This window comes from Falco cherrug, chromosome 7 (genome assembly GCF_023634085.1).
Source record: "Falco cherrug isolate bFalChe1 chromosome 7, bFalChe1.pri, whole genome shotgun sequence".
Classification (NCBI taxonomy): Eukaryota; Metazoa; Chordata; class Aves; order Falconiformes; family Falconidae; genus Falco; species Falco cherrug.
This window is the reverse complement of record NC_073703.1, coordinates 35,694,689-35,716,250: the sequence shown is the minus strand read 5'-3', so window position 1 is coordinate 35,716,250 and position 21,562 is coordinate 35,694,689. Positions and strand designations below refer to the sequence as shown.

The 21,562-nt window shown below is 39.7% G+C and overlaps 1 protein-coding gene across 1 annotated transcript in view; it reads right to left on the bottom strand.

Moving 5' to 3' along the window:
- Nucleotides 1-8,465, bottom strand: part of PPP1R13B (protein phosphatase 1 regulatory subunit 13B) — a 68,962-nt gene extending 60,497 nt beyond the window's left edge. The window contains exon 1 of the mRNA XM_055716463.1: nucleotides 8,233-8,465. Within this exon, the coding sequence (XP_055572438.1) occupies nucleotides 8,233-8,241 (9 nt within the window). The 5' untranslated portion in view covers nucleotides 8,242-8,465. The remainder of the gene's footprint in view (nucleotides 1-8,232) is intronic.
- Nucleotides 8,466-21,562: the final 13,097 nt, after the last annotated feature.

Here is a 21,562-nt window from a genome sequence, read left to right as displayed (position 1 = left end):
TGAACTATGTTGAAAATACCACCTTCAGAAGAGGAGTAAGGATGCCAACAGGTGCAGCACTGTCTTGATTCATAAATTAAACAAATTGCATTAGGAAACAGGATTAGAAAAGGATTTTCTCATGGAGACATACATTCAAAATATGTCTCCTCAACTTAAACTGCACCTGTTATTCTAAACTAAGACTTAGCTTCTTTGAGACATTAAAAAAAATACGTATCTGCAGGTAAGCCTGTACTTAAGGGCTATGGCAAACTTTGCTAGTCTCAAATTGCCCTATTTATTTCCCTTTAAACATCAGAAAGCAATGCAGGCAATACTTCTCTCCACGTATTAATAACGCAGCCCTGTCCACTGCTTTTTAAATCTAATACTATAAACTCTTGACAATTCTCAGCTATTCACCTTAGCAGCTCTGGACAGATACATTCTGGTTTTTAGGAGAGTGAGGTTTGCTGGTCTTGAAGTGTCAAAAATCGGCTCCCAGGAGAGCAGAACACAGAATTAATTCAGATGTTAATCCATGCACTGTGCTTTTTTGCATGATGTCAACACCCAGGATTTGGGATTGGAGAAATTGTCCTAGATGAGCCTGTCTGAGACCTTGGGCACTGTTTTTTTGTTTTGATTTCAGAGAGCAGGCAAGTTACTCTTCTTTGCCACTTGGGACATGGATTACATCGCAAAATCATCTAGATATATCTCACCATATTTATTCACCACCATGGAGCTGTTTCAGGTTGAAAAATCCAAACAACCTAAACTGTAGGAAGGATGTAATCAATTTTACCAATCTACACATTTCTGCCTTTTCTTGTGCTGGTTCCAGTGCTTATCTGACCCTGCAATGAGTTGGTTTCAGTGTGCTCAGCTGGCAGAAAAGTATCCTGGGGTTAAAAAAAAAACCAAACAACTTCCTGCTGAGTTTGCATGCTGGAACAGCTCAGCACAGAATCAGATAAATACCAGAGCCGATAGAAAAGAGGGGGCAAGCAGGGAGGCAGGACTACAGCAGCCCCTGCAGTGACATCAAAACTGAAGCCTCAGTTTCCCCTGTTCTCAATTTATAAACAGTACTTTAGTCATGTGCAAGCTGAAATCCTTTCGTCAACTTAAAGTAGACATAAGGATACACAGGTTAAATACAGTGTCTGCAACATATGCAAGTTTAGATTAGATTGCTTCCCGATTAAGTTGGAATTCCTTAAATAAAATGGTATTATAGCTAGTCTCCTCACACATAATTAGAACTCTGCTGCTATGCAAAGCAATGAATTTGAAACCACCACCAAAAAAAATATCCTAATTTTACTTCCACTACTGAAGAACTATACTAAATTACACTATGAATCTTAGAGGATAAGCAAATAATGGGCAGAAATCAGAAGGAATGTAATACTGCAAAGTGGGGGGAAAAAAAGATGGCAGACTAGCAACTGCTATCTAAGTTTTACTGGTTTTCCTTTTTTTTTTGGTCCCAACTTTATATTTGTTTCTCAAGATTTCCCAAAAGACCACATATTCTACTCAGAAACCAATATTCCTTACTTTCTCCTGTTTCATGGAAAATGTAAAGTGTTACTGGATACGCAATAAAGATGTGAAGTCTGGTGAAACCATAACTTATCTCTGGAGTAACACTGTTACTGCACTGCAGAGATCTTGGTTTCATTTCACTGTTCTACTCACCTGCTAAGTAGCCAGAGAACAAAATTCAAAATACTGTTGCCTGGGGCACAGCTCCACAATAAACTAAACTGAAGAAACAAAAATACTGAAAGGGAGGGATTCCACTTCCCTATCACCTTCTCTGTTACCAATCTCAGCCAAGTGGTCTGCTCCCTCCTGCATGAACACGGACATGACAATGTAAGCTGATTTAATGCACTAACCTGGCAGGAAAAAAACAACAAAAAAGAAAGGAAAAAAGAAAAAAAAAAGGCAAAACAAAGGCATACCATGTACAGGTATCTCTTCAGCATTCTTTGGATACAACTATTTTTCACATTTTTAGTGACCTGGTTCAGTCTACTGAGGCAAGCAGTGCAGTCCATTCAAAGCAAATGGTGGGAATGAGCAGCAAGGAAGAGGAAACAGCCTCTTCCACTGGCCACAGGAAATTGTTAACCCAGCTCATCCCTATTGTGAAACCTCAGCCCTGAAAGGAATTCAGTTGCTCCAACATCCTACTGCACCACAATGATAAACCTGCACTCTGTGACACAAGCAAGATTATATGTACTTGCTTCTAACCAAGATTTAAGAAAAAGCATAGACTGACCTCAAATCTAGGTGAAGTGACTGAAAATTGATGTTCAAAACAATTCTTTTCCTCCACTAAGCATTTCATATTCTTGCTTGTCCTTTGAGTTAATATAGAATTTATGCTTTGTCCTCCTGGTAGCATTGTTGCTTTTGACACAGAAATCTGATTCCAAAAGATGGTGTCTCTTATTGCAACACATAATTCTATTATTGTCTGTCATAAAAAAAACTGCTTTCAGAACCTCAAAACACTGAGTACATTCCACAGATAAACTGCCTAATACATTAGAGATTATTACATGCTTCCAAGTTTAACTGATTTTAATGACAGATTTCAAAACTACCAGAAAAATGCACCAACCCGAGATGTTAAAACTAATACTTCATAATATTTATTTACTTTAAAATCTTATCATTTAAGAATCTGCAAGACACAGGATTCAAGAGCAATGGAAAAAGCTGTTTGTAAGTGAAGAACGATTTAGATGATATCTGAAATTACCTAACAACATAGTTTTCCAATTTAAGAGGGAAAAAAAAAAATCTCAAAAATAATCTCATTTTGCTGGGGTCTGACACGAGCCCAAGACTGAATCTCCTATATCTCAGGCCAGCATATTCAGTTAGAGTTGAAGTATTCTGAGCTATCCTGTGCTAGTAATTAATGTACGGTAATACTAAGCTTTTAATTTAGACAAACTCATAAGACTTGTAAATTCCACCAGTGACTCATGATGGAAAGCAAGCAAGACACACCACCACCACCACCCTACACCCCCCCAGTTAGGTAGTAACTCGTTTGCTTCTTCAAACCTCCATTCTCAACAATTATTTTTTATTTTCGAAGATGGCACTGGCTTATAAGGAGAAAAAATTAGACCTAAAACCCCCTGTACATTTGAAAAGGTAACAACTGTGAGCTGTGACTTTAATAATGGTAAATTCTTCAAAAAAGGCACTATCTTTATCCCATGTATGAACAACTCTTAGCATAGTGGGGGTAGTTTCACAGCTGAATGCAATCTTAATATAAATAAAAGAATAAATTAGAATGTTTTTAAATAATATATTTCACATCAAACCTGGATTTGTTAGATTAACATAACTCAATCTGGTGGAATGGAATTTTGTTGTTAAATAAATACCTATTCTCTCTAAACTCTACAACAGGTCAAAATCTCATTTATGTTAATATGTTAAAAGAAATTTATGAGAAAATTTTGAGAGAAAGGATACTATATATGTTTCATGAGAATACACACATATCTATTAAAGATATATAAATACTCTATTATCAGAGTAGCCTATGAATAGTACTTTTCACTGACATGGTGAAGCTGATGAACTTTATTTTTAACACTGACCACGCTATATTTGGTCATCCTAAAAAACCAGTGACGTGATCCAAAAACCCATGAAATAGCCTTTAAGCTTTGTTGCAATAAATAACTCCATTAATAATGGCTGATAAACTTGCAAATTATTCTCTACAGTCAGTTCATACTTACTCAGCAAACAAGGATGGTATCAGTATTGCTGGTAACTTTACCACTCTGAATTAATTGCAATATAATTTATCTCAACATCACTGAAAATTCCTAATATTATTTAAACATATTGAAGTGACATATCTTCCTTTAGACTTTTACAACATAGAATTGTGTTAGTAGTGACCCTGCTAAGGGAACAGTGCACACATTTGAAAGTATTTTTGCTTTAAGTTCGGAGTAAGCAATGCCCACTTTGGACTTTTGAGGAAAGGTTTTAGACTGAATACATCACAAATGTGTACCCATTTGGGAAAAAAACCACCAACCAACCAACCACCACCAAAAAACAAAAACCCTTATTCTTAATTCACCTGGAAGATAGCTTAATTCAAAAATAACTACTGCAAATGCCCATCTTTGGTTTGTGTTTTATCAGTCATGTAATCTGTCCTCATAGGTCAGGAACGTATATAGCAATTAAGATATTAATGCACACTGTAATACTTGAGATCCATTTGTATATTGTCTAGTCTAACATAAAATATGCATGTCATGATCCTCTTTGAAGACCTGCAGTCACACAAAATTAACTAAAAAAAAAAAATTATTACTGAACAGTCTCCAAACTTTTCACTCTCACCTCTATTAAAACAACAAACACAACCACATGACCCTACACAAAAACAGACAGGCCCAAAAGGTCTTTGACTCTAAGCCTCATACAAAGTCCCACAAGGTTCCTCGTAGATGAGTTCAAAAACGTGAATGCTGGCTGCAATCTCACTGATATTAATTTCTCCCAATTAAGTTAAAGGGAAAACCAGAAAAGCTCTGCAGCAATAGGTGTTAGGGGAATATGCAATACTAGCTATTCCGCCTAAGGAACTGTGATGGACTGAATCTCTTACACAGCATCCACCATCACCTCTCTTACCACTTTACTGATGGTGTACAGACTCTATGTAGTTCTCTGCCTTTGACACGATATGTTACCGTGCACATGCTGTAAAAGAAGGATACCCAAAATTTTGGTAAGAAATAGGAAGCATTATATGCTTCTCAACTGTAGCAGTTCCTTCTTCTACTGCATCTCTTCTTAATTAGGAAAAACAGTGTTTCTCATACTTGACTTTTTCTTGTCTGTACCCTAGTGTCCAAGAAATATGGCTAATACTTGTCAGCAGAAACAATTTTGGAACTACCATCCAAGAAGAAAAAACATCAATTGCATTTTAAAGGAAAAATTTCCAACACTCTTACAAAGATAAAATCCAAAGTCATCGCCCCCCCCCAAAAAAAGATAATTAGGCTCCTACAAACAAGGTACATTATGTGTACTGGCTGAAAGAGGAGCTATATCCATAATATTTTTGCAAACAAACAAAATACAACCATGGCTGTTTTAATGCAAAACATTTCCTGTTTGGAAGGCTATCACAGAGTTCTGGGTTTGCACATTTTATTCTAAGAATGCAACAAATATTAATTCTTTTTTCAGTAAAAAAAGCATCACTATATTCAAGGCATACTTATAGCAACTCTTTTAGCAGGTTCCTTAGTAGAGGTGATATTCAGTGTTGCATCATAAGCTCCTCATACACATAGCCCTTATGTCCTGAAGGCAGTGAAAGGGTTTATGATAGATGTGCCTTGTCAGCAAAGCAAAAAACAACAAGTGCGTAAAGTGCAGTCCTCATCATTATTACTTCTTGAAGCCCAACTGTGTTCAGGACCAAGAATATAGTTATTTTTATATTCTTCAAAAGCAAAGTAGAATAAGAACTATGAACTTATATGGAAAGGATGCTAAAGAATAAAGAGGGAGGTATCCTGGTTACAAAAGAAATCATAATTGATAAAAACCTCTTAGAAGTAATCCTGTTTCCTGGGAAGGTGAGGGGGTGGGAATCACTACTAACAAAACACAAGAAAAGAGGAAAACAGTAATTCTATTTTCTACACTTCAGATATGTCTTCATTCTCAAAAATGGTTGTACAGCATGTAAAAAAATTACCAATCAAAAAATGGCCTCAATCAATTACTTCAAATCTGATAAATGCAAGTCTTAAGAACCTAGAAAGTTTGATAACTTCTCATTTTAATTTGTGGACACAAAACTGGAGGGATACCCACTTGTTACAACAGTTCAAGTCTACCAGTATTAAAGTCACTCCTCTTGCTATTATACACTTCTGCTAATTAAAAAACCACCAAACAAAACCAAAACAGAATCAGGGAAGAAAAAAGCTTCTATGATGATTAATTCAAGGAATTCCATCACTAACAAATTAGATCCCTAGCTTTTCCCTTTTCAGAACACAAAATCTCAAGGAAAAAACCCAAAACATTTGGTCAAGTTCTACAGCCATATGTTCACATTACTTTGATATTATATGTTTGTTATTCCAATAAATGGAGTCGTTTTATTCGTCCTTACAGTCCAAAAATAAAATAGCTGGGATGAGAAACCAGAAGACTAAAGGCACTGTCACAGCGTCCATTTAAATATACATATTCTCAACTACATTATGATAGACTGTCCATAACAGCATCTAAAAGCTCTTTGGAAAAGTAAAATATTTATTATTTTAGGATCTATACTAAGTAAGCTGTAATCTGCAACATTACTACCACTGCAGCAAGGTAATTTGTTTTCATTAAAATTCAGCTGTCAGTATTAAAAATGCTTTGAAGTGTGTTTCAAAAACATAATAAAAAGCCTGAATCTTACACCACCTTCCAATAAGCAGAAACAACTGCTACATTTAAACAACCACAATGGTAACAGAAGACACTCGCAGAAACAACCAAATAGGTAAAAAAACCCTTCTTACAGGAAGCCCATCACTGCTCTGCGAAAGTTATCCCATTAGCCTGAAACCTACACATGTGTTAGTAATGGGAAGCAAATACATTTCCTCTGGCTCAGCCTGTGATTGGCATGTTATGCTTTCAGTAAGAATTTTATGAATGTAAAGCATAACCCAAGTTGCGATGGAACCTGGAAAATCTGACAGTCACCTTTTTGTTTGTACAAGCTGACATCGGTATGTTTATGTAACAAGTCTGAAACTCAGTGAACTTTGTTGCTGGTTTCTAGGGTGCCTAGCAAACTGAAATTCTCATAAAGTATCAACAGAGTATTCTGGTACCCAGCAGCTGGAAGAGTACATCAGGTTAAAAAGCTTGTTGTAACAGCTGGTTTTTAAACACTAGATGTACAATTTCAGACTGAAGAGTACAGGTAGTTTGAGCTATTTATTTCCTCCTCTCAGTCACGAAACAAAGTTAAAGCAATAAAATTTTGTAAAAGACGTCTTGATATTCTCACCGAGCAGCACTCTGCTGCAGTGCTTCGGTTGCAAACACTGCAGAGGAACTGTAAATAAAAACCTCATTTCTACTGGAATTGGAGAAAACATGGGAGACAGTCCATACAAGGGACTATCTCACAAACCCACACTGAGATCAAACAGCGTTTGAAAGAAATCAACAAAAAGAACGTAATTGCTCGTTACTCGGTCTCTGAGGATCCTGTCATAAAACGAACAGTCATCGAGAACTCCCGACCGCCGCACCAGCCCGCCGCGAAAGGGGGCGGGAAGAAGAGGGGCAGGAAACCGAGGGAGATTCTGTCACAGAAGACAATCAAGGTTGTTTGCGGGAAAATGAAAGGCTTTATCCTCGATAAATATGCGACGGTTTCACAGAAGAGCTGGCACAAACCGAGGAGGGAGCCCGCCTTTCCCTCGGAGGTGGCGAGGCTGAAATGAAGCCGCCGCCTGCACTCGCCTGACAAGCGGCCGAAGGGCCGGAGCCGCCTGCCCCGGGACCGGTGAACCCTCCGCACGCCCGGGCGGCCGAGAATCGGCGTTTGGAAGGGAAAACCCAAAACAAACAAACATCCCCCCCCGCCACACACCCACTCACGCAAACACAGGGAACCCACCCACGCGTCGCACCGGGCCCGGGCAGCCAGCAGCCGGTCCGCCCGCCGGCCGATACCCCGCCGCCGAAACCTGCGCCTCCCGCTGCCCCCCGCCGAAACTGCCGCGGGCGCAAGACGGCGCCGGGGGGCGGGGAAGGAGCCCTGTCAGGCAGAGGGCGAGAGCGAAGCCCGGGGGACGCGGCCCTCGACCTGTCACGGCCGGTGCAACGTCGAGAGCGGCTCGGCCGGCGGGGGGGGGGGGGAAGCAGCCCCTCGCGGAGGGGAGGGGCGGGAGCAGGTCGCGTCTCCCCACAAGACGAAGCCGGCGGGGGCCCGCGGCCCCACCCCCAGCGGGGAGACTGACGGCGCCTCCGCAGCACCGTCGCCCTCTGCCCCGGCTGGCCGGGGCACAGGCAGGGATGACGGCGGCGCCGCGCAGTCCATCCGCCGCCGCCGGCCCCGCAGGAAAAGGCAAGGCGTCCCACCGCCCGGCAGAGCGGCGCCGGGCCGGGAAGGCGACGGCGCGAACTCAGCCCCTTCCCACTCACCGGCATCATCTCCGCAGCCGTGCCCCTGCCAGCCCCACCGAGGCTGCCGCCGTGCCGTGCCGGGCCTCTCCTGCCACCGCCGCCGCCTCTGACCGCGGAGGACGCCGCGCTCGCCCTGGCGGCTGTGACAGGTGCCTCCCGTGCGCCTCGCTCCCCACAGTGGGCGGAAGGAAGAGGCGAAGTCGGCGGCGGCCGGGCTCCCAACCCCCCTCCTCCTTCTCAGCGCGGCGGCGGCGGCGGCCTGCCTGCCTGCCTGCTTCCCTCAGCGCTTCCTGCTGCCGCTCCGCCCGCGCCGCGCCGCCCAGCCAGGGGTTAACCGCCGCCGCGCCCTCATTGGCCGAGGCGGGAAGAGCCGGGGGCGGAGTGGCGGGACGCGCGCGCACGGCCAAGGGGGGGGCGGGGGCGGGAGCTGCGTAGGACGCGCGCGTCGGTGTCGCACGTGACCGCGGTGCGCCGCGCGGTGCTGGGGCGCGCGGGTCCTCCCGTCGGCGCCGCGCTGGCGGTGCGTACCCCTCGCGCACCCGCCGTGACGCCCCCACCGCTCCCCCAGCTCCGTGTTTCGCGTGGGCCTCGCCTCGCCGGTTCTTCCCGCGGCCCCGCTCCCAGCCCGGTCTCTTCCCGCCGGTGCTGTGCTGCCCTGCCCCCGGGCCGGGCCCCCGGCGGGCGCCGCCTCCTCTGGGCCCCGGGGCTGGAGGAAGGGGCAGCGGCCCTGGGCGCTCTCTGCCCCCGGAATGCGGGGAATGCGGGGCGGCTCCGCCCGGCCCGGCCTCGCCGCTAAGGGGGTGAGCGGCTGGGGCGCGGAGGAGCGGGGCGCCGGCGTGCGGGGCCTGGCGGCGGTAACGCGGGGGCGGTGGTGTCTCCCGTGGGAGGGGGCGCGCCGGGGAGGCCGCTTCCACAGCTAGTCGAGGGCTACGGAAACACACCTTGGTGCCTCGCTGTTCCTGGTGGCTAAATAACGTCGTGTCTGGCGTCGCCTGTGTTTTACCGTCCCTTCGCCCCCGCGTTACTGTGAGACCGGTGCGATGCCCTGAACTGCCCTTCAGAGCCGGCGCGAAGGTGGTGGTGTCCAGCACCCTGGTGCTGGGCTCCCCTGAGACGTGCTCTCCTGCTGGAAAGCTCATTCTGTAGAGCTACAACACCAAGATGAAAGTTAACAGCTTGGAAGGAGTCAAGCTCGACTGTAAGTCAAAACATCGCCATATGTTAGTACTGCAGCACACGCAATGTAGACAAATTTCATATTGCCGAGACTTAAATCCTCATCTACAAAATAGTTGGAGCATTGGGTAGGTCCATGTGTTTCTGTAAATGGCTGGTTTCCAGTCTTTTGTTACTTCGTTTGTAGAACATTGTGACACATCTCAGCTAGGAGGGAAAAAATGGTAACTTGCAAAGTTGTGAGAGCTTAGATAGTATTTGTGTAAGACTTTGAGGGTAAGTGATAATAGCATATTAGTCTCACATATGAGCTTGTGTGTTAAATGTAACCCATTAATGTAAGATTCTATAACAGATAACTGTGTAGATTCTTAAAAAATATGTATGTGCCTAAGATTTCATTGTGTATCCTTGTCAGTGTATTGGCAGGCTCTGGTGTCAGTTTTGTGATAGCTCAAAGCTTCTGCTTCTTTTAATAGATTGGTCCTATGGGAAAAAAACTATAAGCATCACAAGATAATACTTTGTCAGTTTAAAATTATTTTGCTAGTACTATTCAGAGTGCTACTCGCTGACAGTAACACTATTGTCATACTTAGTTTCTTGTGAACTGTGATTCTACCTGGCACACACAGCTTAGGAAACAGGTAAGGCTATATACTTCAGACCCAACAGAGAACTCCCAAGGTCTACTTAAAATGGTAGCATTAACCCTGCAACTAGGCTGACCAGCAATGAAACAGGCTATAACGTGCTCATAGATCTTAAGGAAAAAAAAAATATCTTCATCAAACTAATACTGAATTTACTGAACAAAAGGACAGCAGTGAACAGAAATTTACTTGTCCTCTTACTATTTGTGGTGAAATTCTAATTTTAACAAGAAAAATGTGCACCATTTGTCACTCATGTTCCTTAAAAATTTGTCTTTCTCATTAACCAGTTCAGATTTTTCCCAGCGATTGTTACATGAGGGTCTATAATATCTTTGCAGGTATACTTTATAGCTGACATCCCTGTTTTCAGTGACTAATAATAAAAACTAACATACTATAAATATTACTCCACTATTATTTCTCCATGGCAATAGCAGGAATGCTGACAAGATGAGGAGTGGGAGATTATGGTGCAGACAATCGGTGCTGCGAAGGCAGGCACTCCTCCACATAAAGCCTCTGTTGGAATAATGGTCTCTAGTAAAAAAGTCTGTCGACCTTGTGTTGCTTTTGGCATATGCAGCTTCAGCCAATGCAGCAACCAGACTGACTGGATACTGTGGACTAAAGAGGAAATGTCTTCAAAAGGTACAGTACATACTTTATATGCAAGTCTGTTCCTAATCCTATTTTTGCTTTCCTTGAAAAAAACCCCACTTGTCTTATCCCAACCCATCTTCCTTTTCCGATAGAAATAGGAAAGAAAAAAAAAAAACCACAACTAACCAATATTTACCAAGTGTAAGACAAACCTCTACCTGCAGTGTGGCAAGTTAACCAACATCTCCTCTCCCACAGAAGAATCTTTTCGGGAACCGCTCTTTCAGCTGTCAAGGAACAGAGCAGCCATTCAAAATCTTCTGATTCCAATTCCACCTTAAAACTACAAGTGTTTTTTCTTCTGTGAGCAGGACAAAGGTCACTTGTAGTAATGTAGAATTCCCCCCACCCCCCAATTGCCTATGCGTTTCCATACCAAATGACTAGTCCAACTTTGTAGAAAAGTTGCTTAGCCAAAGCGGCCAGTGATATCTACAAGTTAGTTGCCTGTCTTAGTTAAGTGAAGTTGTATGGTAGCAGTCATGATCTGAGGAATGCCTAAGAAGATAAGGTAAGAGAATTTGGTTATGGAAGCAGATAAAGCCAGAGATACAGAACCTAAATTATTTGTTTCCAAATACACTGCTGTTGTGAGAGGTGCTGTAATGTTATCAGCCTTTTTTGAAAGGAAAGGATTTGTGCTTATTTGTTGGTATAAGTATTAAAACATGTTAAGCGAATATTTTTTACGATCCTCTTGGTTCTTAAAAAGACCAGCAATACTACGTACCTTTAGAAATTGAAGCCACTGTAGCTTAACAGGTATTTATTCAATTCACAACATCAAAAAATGATGTTTCTTATTTATGGTATGGTTAGTTTTTGAGATTTGTGCTGAGCTTGTGTTTAGCTAGAAATTGAAATTCGATTGAAATGTATAAACTATGTGTTTTGATAAAATACTTGAAATTTATGGGTACATAGAGAAAAATTATCAAAATGTTTTGTATTTTATATAATTTCTTATATGTATTTTGTTATAATTTTATACAAAAATTATAATAAACATGTATTTTGTTATAATTTGTATTAGCCTAGATTTATTGAAAAAGGGAGATATTAACTGCAATTAATAATTTGGCAGGCATCATATTTGATCATGCACATCATTATCCTTGATGGAAGTCCCAGTTCCTACTTGTGCTTTATAAGTATCTTCTAGCAAGACTTTCAAATGTAGATGTTTAAAGTTTTTAAAACTAGCAGGTCTGGATCTCTCCTACTCCTTTTTTGTGAATAGACAGAAGGAGGAAAATGAGCTTTCCTACCTTCTGAGATCCAAGTTTTCTCCAGTTTTACAGTAACTTGCTAAGATGCTTTTTGGAGCATAGGAAATTTTTTTTCAGGCTTTGGAAGTGTCACAGGAAAATAAGTATTTTTAATTAATTTTTTTTCTTTTCATGTGGTTTTATTTTAAATAACAGGTACTTCTATTTATAGCCAGAAAGTCTCAAGAGGTCGGACATTTAGGGTGGGATCCATCTTACCCAGCTATAGTAATGTAGAAATTAGGCGCCTAGTCTCACTCGCTCATCTAGGCTCCTTCTATAGATACATAGGCATGGGGAGGGAAGGGGGAGAGGCAGTTCTGCAGGCAACTCATTCCACGCTGAGATACCCATCCCACTATCTAAATCTCTTGGTCTTTGAAGGTGCCTATCTCTCTATTGATTTAAAATGGAGCCTGGATGACTGGCTCAGATTAGAGAGCAAACTTTTGGATGGCTACAGTTAGGATGGGTTTCCTCACATCTGGCAGAACAAAATCTCTACAAAGCGAGTATGGGTAGGAGTGTCGGGGATTTTTGTGTATGTGTATTACCAAAAAAACCCAACCTGTCCCTTCTAAATAGATGAGTGGATTACTTTATTACAGAATACAACTCTCCTTTCAAAAATTACATTTTGCATTTGCTGTAATGCAGGAGGAACTGGCCGTGAGCAGGTAAGCAATTTTATAAGTTGAGTCACAGAAGTATTTCTAACTTGCCAGGCAGTTAACATGCAGGTAGGTGCAGAGCTATGTTAACAGGTGATACAAACAAAACAACTCAGTATTTCAACGAGAGTTTCATAGCAAGTAGCCTAAAATCTTGAGTGAAGTACTCTGTGAAGTAAGTGTGTACATGTAAAGGAAAAGTATTTTGACTTTTTACTGTGGCCTTAAGTAACCTTTCATTCCAGAATCAGCTGACTTCCTAAGGCTGCAACAATAAGGAATTCATACTGAACAACAGTCATATGCTGCCATGTCTGAATTCATATATAGCCAGTGCATTTTAAACACCACCAAACCTGTTCAGAGATAAACTATAAGTAATAATCTAAAGGAAACACTTTGATGCCTGTTTTGTATACAGTATTTGAGACACGTGAACAGGAGAAAGATACTTTTTCATCGCTACCTTGTAATATTCTAAAGTGATGTTATGCTGGACAAGATGACTAATGTTCTAAAGTTTCCATGGTGCAATCCACTCAATGCATCATTCTGAAAAGGAGTACAAGTAAAGCAGGACTGAAGCCGTATGATCTGTACGTAGCATAGCTGTGTGCACTTCCTAGGGATTTGAGTGTCGATACATCATGTGTTTCAGCCCTGCAGTCGGTGGATTAGAGATATAATTTCTTTAAACAGTAATGTAAATTGTACACTTAATCCAATACACATGATGCAAAAGAGCGTACTTAGTGGAGAATGCTGTGGCCTCATTGGGAATGTGTTGCTATAAACTCATATAATTCTTACACTAATAGGTACTGTTAATTTTTTATGTTGTACGGAAGATACGGCTCTGTAAGACATTACATACCATTGCTTGTACAGATGGAAAATCTTGTTCTGCTCCCCTGTAATTTATAATGATGAAACTATTAACTATGTTCGAAGGGGTGGAGAAAACAAAAACTTAAAATGTGCTGAGAGAGATTCTGTCTGCATGTAATTTTAGGCTTATAATAATTTGGGCTCTGAAGGTGTTTCTTTACAGAAATATTTTTTCTTAAATTTTCAATCAGTTTTCTACATGATGAGTGGAAGTATATGTGACTAGCTAGATGATGGGTTATTAGATGAAACATTAATTAGTGAGGGGATAGAGTAACAAGTCAATCCTTCACTCTTTTCTATGTGCCACTTTATCTTGGGTGTGCCAATTTGCTAAAGTATGAAGGGAAAAAGGATGGGGTCATGTTTTAAGTCCAGCCATTTAGTTTGTTACTCTTAAGTCTAAAATTGTTCTCAGGTATCTCAGCCATGATTCAGTGAGTCAAGTACTCAAGTGTTTTTAACAATTTCTGTATGATTTAAAGTATTTCATCTCTTGGCTAAAAGCCTAATGCAGCTAATTTCAACTTTTATATTAACCATCATTTCTTTGATTAAGATGGGCAACTATTTTATTTACTATAATTGAAAACAGTCTGTTTCCTTATGTTTACTGCTGGATCAGATGCAGGTTTGTTTTCATGTTAAAATTGTATTTCCGTATTCAAACCCAGTAATTTAAAATACCTATCTTCTTCTAGGGTATGTCTTTTCTTGGTTAGCTTACTTGAAGTAAGTAGATCTAGTAAGAAAAAACATGTAGCAGGTACAATGTTATGGAGCTCATGCTTCCTGCTGCTGTACCTGGTAATGGGTGGAAGGACTGCAGCTTGGAACGGAAGACTAGGAAAGTCCTCTACTTGATCCTGAAGTCTGGGATATACTGGAAGATGTTTTTCAGCAATTACTGAGAGAAGGTGATGTGCAAAGGAGGCTTGGAGAGAAAAACACATCTCTGAGTGGAAGAATACTCACACGTACTAGGAGTATAAACCAAATTAAATGTGTACTTAAAAAAATAGTAATCTCTTCATACTTGGTATTTAAACTACTACATTATTAAGGAATGTTACTTCCAGGAATGTAATCTTATCTGCTTTTGTGTGTATAATCATCACAGATCTTACAGATCAAAATACACAAGGTAGGTTTCCTTCAAAAATACAATATGGAGTATTGATGAATCTGTTTAAACTAAACACCATTACCATTGTGAAATAGGATATGGTTATGATTTAAAATATACCTCTACAGAAAACATTTCTGTGCTGTATGTATCTTTTATACATATATATGTTAAAAACCGCAACACCTTAAGTGATCATTTTTTAATTACCAAAATTGTCAGAGAATGGCTGTCTTTATGCAGGTGTACACAATTTATTGTCAATCTGAGTTTTTCTATCACAGACACTTTTTAAATAGTGCATTTTTATAGAAGAGCAGATGCACATAGATAGTCTGACCAGATGATGTAATCTAAGCCATTTGCAGTGATGTTTTTTCCATGCTATAAACAAAAATACTGGGTTTGTGCCTTGCTGACTCTTAAGGTTCACCCTTCCTAACTGTTCTAGGTGGAGTAATCATGTTCTAGTCCTGGGAACATTGACACAAGATGATTTTGTCTCTTGAGTGCCTTCGTTTGTAATCCTCCAGAAACATATTTCTGAATGTTTATTTTTACTGTTGTGATCCTATGACAAGGTTTACAGCAGTTCTCAGCTGCATAAACAGAATGTCAACAGTAAAGGGAGATGAACTGTATAGGACACTGATGGGACCCTATTGAAAATGATTTTGTGAAAAACCCTAGAAATAGTGACAGTAGAAAATGTATCACTGGTATGTGTTTAGAATCTATTTTAAGTTGATTTATTCAAATAACGTATCGTAAGATGCAGCTGAACCTCAGATTTGAAAGACTGAAAAGGAACGTGTTCAGCTTGAAAGGAGTACACACAGTAATAACCTACTTGCTTGGGTATGATTAGATGCTACTTTAAAGGTTTGCTTATTACTTATGTCTCAAGTTCAAAACAAGTATTTCTATTCTATAAATGGACAAGCTACAGCACAAAGTAACTTGAATCTTTTCTCTCTTTCTTCCAATTGCTATGTAAAAGTTCTACACAATTTTTTCTTGCCTTCTGTTTCTGTCCTAGAAAGGCCCAAGTACGTGTTTAAATTAGTAACCTTAATTTAAAAAGAGGTGTGTAATAGTTAGCATTAATAAGAATATATAATTTGAAAGCAAAGTAAAAAATATTTTTTGCAAGATTCCTTTTCTAGTTGCATTATTCCAAAAGAATTAACTAAATCAAAGTATGCTGAAAAGTATTTGTCTTGGTGTTTACTAAAACAAGAGTCAAATCCTTTGTTAAAACTGGTATGACTCCAATTCTTAGCTTACTCAAAGAAACGCATCATGTAAATTTTTGCTAATTATTTTAAATAAGTGTCCTGAGGTCCTAATTGGGACCAAAACAATTTTCTTTTCAAGCTGTGTGTGATATTTGTGGAACACAACAGAAGGAGTATAAGGAGAGAACTGTAATGTCAAGTATAAGAGAATTTGAATAAGGATATTTTTCTGTACAAGTAGACTAAATTAAAAGGTATACCTGAAGCATCAAGAGTAGAGAGTTAATCATAGTGCTGCAAAAAAGTATAGCTTGACACTGCTATATATATCCTCAAGATAAGTAATGAAGTTAATTATAGTAAGTGGAAATGGTTTTGTTTGGATTCCCCCCTTCCCCCCAAAAAAGGGTATCCTTGCCCTGTATGTTTGGTCCTGCACCAAATGCCTGTTCACGTTCTGTTTTATTAATGCCTCCTTTCTCCTCCCATAATACTCTACTTGTATTCAGTTTCGGTTTTGCCATTTTGCCTGTTTATATAGCATTCCATATGAAATACCTCACAACAGTTTCTACTTCGTACCTAAAGAATTCCCCCTTAATTGCAGCAATTCTTAACATTATCAAAAGCATGCTAAACACAACAGGTTAAAACAAGAAATGAAGACTACAACTGATACTGCAGGAAAAATCTGTGTAGGCAGTAGTCATCACAGATGGGATTCATTCAGTATACTGCTGCTAGTTCTACCACCCACATAATCCCTATTAACATTTCCTCGCAAACACACTTCATTAGCTCTGAAGAAATCTGTATTGTCTGTTCCAGTAGCTAGCTGAAGTTACTGTGATGATATGGATATAAAATAGGTAAAGGTCACATCAGTTTAAAAAAATTACATTGTTTTTGAAGATCATAATTAAAAGTGCATTTTCATTTAATGACAAACAATAATATATTTTAAAGAACCACTACTGAATTTATCCTTTATTACTAAAAGCATTCTTCCTGCAAGTATTGAGCATTAGGATAGTGTGGTACAATTTTTCTCCCTGTTCCCTATTTGCTTGTTCATTTGTCCCCATTAAGTGATACTATAAACCTGAGAAAACAGTGCACTGTCACACAGGAAGGAAGCAAGGTTCTGCCTCTGCTGAAGCCCAAGCTGACATTTGTGATTTGTATACAGGGTGGAGTTCTGCATTCTTTTTATTCCTCTGAGTGTTGACAGGGATGACAGTTCTTATGGGAGAGACAGCACTTTGATCATGTGTGCAGCTGGGTATGAGGAAGAAAGTTGCCTTAAATTATTTTAAGGGACACAGTGACTTAGGAAAGCTGGGTGAGTGAATGGGAAGCTAGAAATTCTCATCTGCTGCTGCTTTTCTGCCAAAAAACTAGTGGTGGTGTGCTGTAATGCAAATTATAGAGCACCTTTGCTGTACACAGGATCAGGAGATTGATCCAAATAAAAGCATAACCTGCACCACCCCACCCCCGCCCCATACTTGTTTCATTACTTTAGAGGGGAAAAATTACCTGATCCAATTCACAAATAGTTGTATCAGCAAAACCACGAAAGGCACTGTGGGTTAAGGGTAGAAACTCCACAAGCTGGTGTAGGTACCAGAGAACTCACACTGTTAAACCACAACTAAAGACATTATAGTACCCTTAGCAGAATTTAATTGAAAGTTCCAAATAATCCATTCTTATGGTGGGCAGTTAATTCTGAGTTAGGGGAGAGTAACTGTTTCCAAGTAGTTTGCCTGCAGCAGAATAGATTACAGGAATTTCTTGTTTACAAGTTCTTCTTAAATTACCAAATCAGAGTCACATGCCTTTATATTCTTAAAGAGAATATTAGCTGCTAAATGTTAGTTGCTAAAGGTCATGAAATTATAGTATGAAGAGCTTGCTGTTCAAGCACTATCTTGTCACTTCTCGTTTCTCTATTACCAAATTGTTAACCAACATATTTAATGCCTCAGGGAATCTCCATCTTGCTATTCTTTCCTTCCTAGTAGCTTTACAGATTTCCGTGAATGCAACAATGCATTTCACATGTTGATTTCCTCAGTTTCATTTCAGCCATCTGGTGGTGATGTCACATATAGTCACCTGTGTCTAACAAGCACCTGATCTTTTTCCTTCCTTGGGGACTGAAAGTACAATACGCATACCAGCTCTGTATCAGGCTGTATTTGTACTACAAACAGTTGTTTGCTGTCATGATTCAGATAAACAGGAGACTAGTTCAGCTGTTTTAGTTCCTTTAGATCATTTCCGGCAACTTTACTCATCCAATTACCATGAATACACATTTGGTTTTTTTTCCCCAAGTTAGCCATTAAAGAGGTTAAGTAGGTTGGGCCCTGTGACTAATGCTTCCTTGGCTCTGACTGTATTTTGCTGCTCCCTGGAGTATTCCATAGTACTTTATTAGCATGCAGGGGATACTCTGAGATTCCTAATTGTAGGGCAACACTTGAAAATGTTCTAGAAATCGCAGAGTTCCACAATGAAAAATCCTGGCTGTAAGAGCCAGCATGGAGAGGCAAATACAGAAGGGCTTGTACTGTAAAAAGACCACATCTTGCATTAGCATTGCTATTATTAATACAGCTTCCTACTGCTAAGCTTTAATGTTCTGGGTGATTTAAAAAAAATAAATTACCACCACCACAGCAAAACTTGGTCAGGATGGTGGTGCAATAATTAGATGAGGCTTTTCAACCTCTACAGGAGTTTGCTCTTCCACCAATGCTAGAAATGTAGAAAACAGTCCGTTTTTGTCAGTGCTGATGCCTTATTACAGGTAGCAAATGAAAAATACAGTTGCTGAACTATTTTACTACATAAAGTTTACATGTAATCCTCTTGATTTTGAAGTGTCAGCAACATAAAGAGGCACCAGCTAAATGGAAACAGCATGATCCATCAACATGCAGTAAGCATTTTCCCCATCAGTGTTTAATTGTGGATCATGATATTACCTCCATGGATTAAAGATGATCTTAAACAGTCATTTCCATAGAAAATGGGTTTGTTCAGGAGCTGAGACTTGTCTATATAGACACTTAGATAGAACAAGAAACCTTTTTGTTTTAAGCTAGCTTTAGAAGTCACCTTAGCCGAATTAGAAAAAAAAAGGCACATACTCTAAGAGTACTCGCTTCAAGGGTATTCCTTTGCAATGCTTCTCTACTTAGGGCTACACTCTAGACACTAGTGCTGCAAAAAAACCCCAATTACTCCTTCCACACCTCACTGTAAATAAAAAAGTCACTTATAATGCCTTAGCTAACTTTCCTCTGTTGTCTTTTATACCGGTATGCTTCACCATAGAGGAGCAGAAAATATACAGGCAGTACTATAGGCGCTACGTATCATGGGTGTGTTCATTTCTGCTTTTGAGTCAAGGCATTGACTGAAAGTTTATTTCCTCATTCTGTATCCTACTCAAGTAAAAAAACCAAAGAATTATTTACACACCAGTTTTACTTCCCTTACCTTTTGCAGGTATTTGTGTGCTAAGAATTACAAACAGGAAATAATATTCTGCAACCTTCATAAAAATTTCCAACAGAAATGCACTTATGGAAGAACAAGTTGCAGATGGCATTATTTCAGTAAAAATAGTAGTTCTCATAACCCTTGCTGCCCATATGTCCTTTCTTTCCCTACTAGAAAATCAAGCAAATTGGGTATCAAGAAGCATCAGTTGTTGAAGTAGGTTAAGTTTACCTAGAAGTGCAGTTAACTGTGCTCCAAGGGCAGGTTAGCAGAAGCTCCTGTTGCTTTTCAATTAAGCCAGCATGTTGATGTAGCTCAGTCCACGTACTAGGTTCTAGCTAAGGTGAAGAAATCATGCAGTGATTAATGTTGTTTCCCTAACTTGCTTACCTCAGCTCTGTAATTGAAAATTGCTAAAGCAGGTCATTTGAAGCATGTGTATTATCTTAGGAACTATAACTTAGCGATCATAAATTTGCATTACAAATGCACATATAGCTCTTTACCTGGCATAAATTTTCAATCCGAACCACTTATTAACTATACCACAACTCTGATCCACCCTGTAATCACCATTGGCCTAATATCTGTTCATTTGAAGCTCCATTTTCTTCTGGTTTTTATTCTCTGTTCCCTTCTTCTGGATGCTTTTGGCTTTAAGTAAAGAAACAACTAGTGAGTTCTTTGCACTTCTCATTCACTCTTCTCAGTGAGGAAACACTGAAAAAGCCCATATAGAAATTATGAAAGTGATGAAAGAATCAGCTAAAGCCTATCAAGTGAAGATGCAAAACCAAGGAAAACTGGAAGGTGGAAGAAAAGTCAAGAATGCATGAGAGAGAGATCTCACCTATTCCTAGCAAACTGAGTAATGCTACACCTGCCATTTAAAAAAACAACTTTCAAAGAAATTATGACTGGTAATTTTACTCTACTCGTAGGTATAGCTATCAAGCTTAAGCAGAAGTATACATTTGAAGAAATTCACGCCAATACAGTGTTTGGAATGCTTACCATCAGCAGGTAAGGTTATCAAGCTCCTGAGTATTCAGATAAAAAATACTGAAGTGATGGCCAGATACTGCAGACAGGAAGATTGAAAAGCAAAACTTTAATCACGCTTGAGGATTTAAGATGTTTCAGTGAAGTAGTTAAAAAGATGTACGTAAGCATTAAGTCATGAAAATTACTTGAGCCTCTTAAATCTCCCCAAAAGCAGATTAGGCTAAATTTAAACAAAACATGACACGAAGTCCAGTTTTTGTTTTCTACACTACGTATACTTGGTACAGAATTCAGTTCTAAAATAATTTTCTTAAGACAATACAGGTTCCTAGAGTCTCCAAAATATACTACTAGCTATAGAGTTACTTTAACAGCTATCTTCAAAAACCACTGATGACCCATCCTAGTAATACATACATTACTTCTAAATTTTCAGGAAAAAGGAAAACTCTTTGAAGTCAGTTAAATGTTTGCTTGTGTTCATATTAACTGCTGCTACAGTGAGTGATTTCATTATTCCCTTTAAATTCTGAGATTTTCATAAGCTAAAATAGCAGATGAGGGCCCATGTAATACCAATTTTCTCACACAATAAGGGCATGTTTTTAGTTACTCCTTTGCAAAGTTTGTGACAGAAGGAAGAGCCTTTCAGAATTCCCTAGCTCTACTGAATATGAAAGACAAAAAAAGATAGTAACCAATACTGTACTTTTTAAAAGATTTCTGTAAACATTTTGCATGGTGTTTTAATAACAGTACAGCTTTTGCTTTTAAACCTTGCAGAACTAAGAACTCTGTACAAAAAAAAAGTTTTAATAGTAACTTTTTGTACTTTTAATTATTGCACCACAAGTTGAAAAAAAGTTGAGAATTAAGTCCTCACACTTGGCATACTATTAAGTGACATTTTAAAAGTAAATGGAGTATTTCAAAAGTTTTAGCCAAAATGGTATCATTAGGGGGAAAAAGGGGGAAAAAAGGCTTTATGCTATTTTAAGAAACATTGGCTAATTCTATGAAGAATTTTAGTTATAGAAATACGGTCTTTTTCAAAGCACTAATGGAAAAGTTTAACATGGAACTTGGAAGAGCTGTAGAAAAAAAGTGCTTATTCTATAAATTAGGTTAGCAATACACTCCAGCA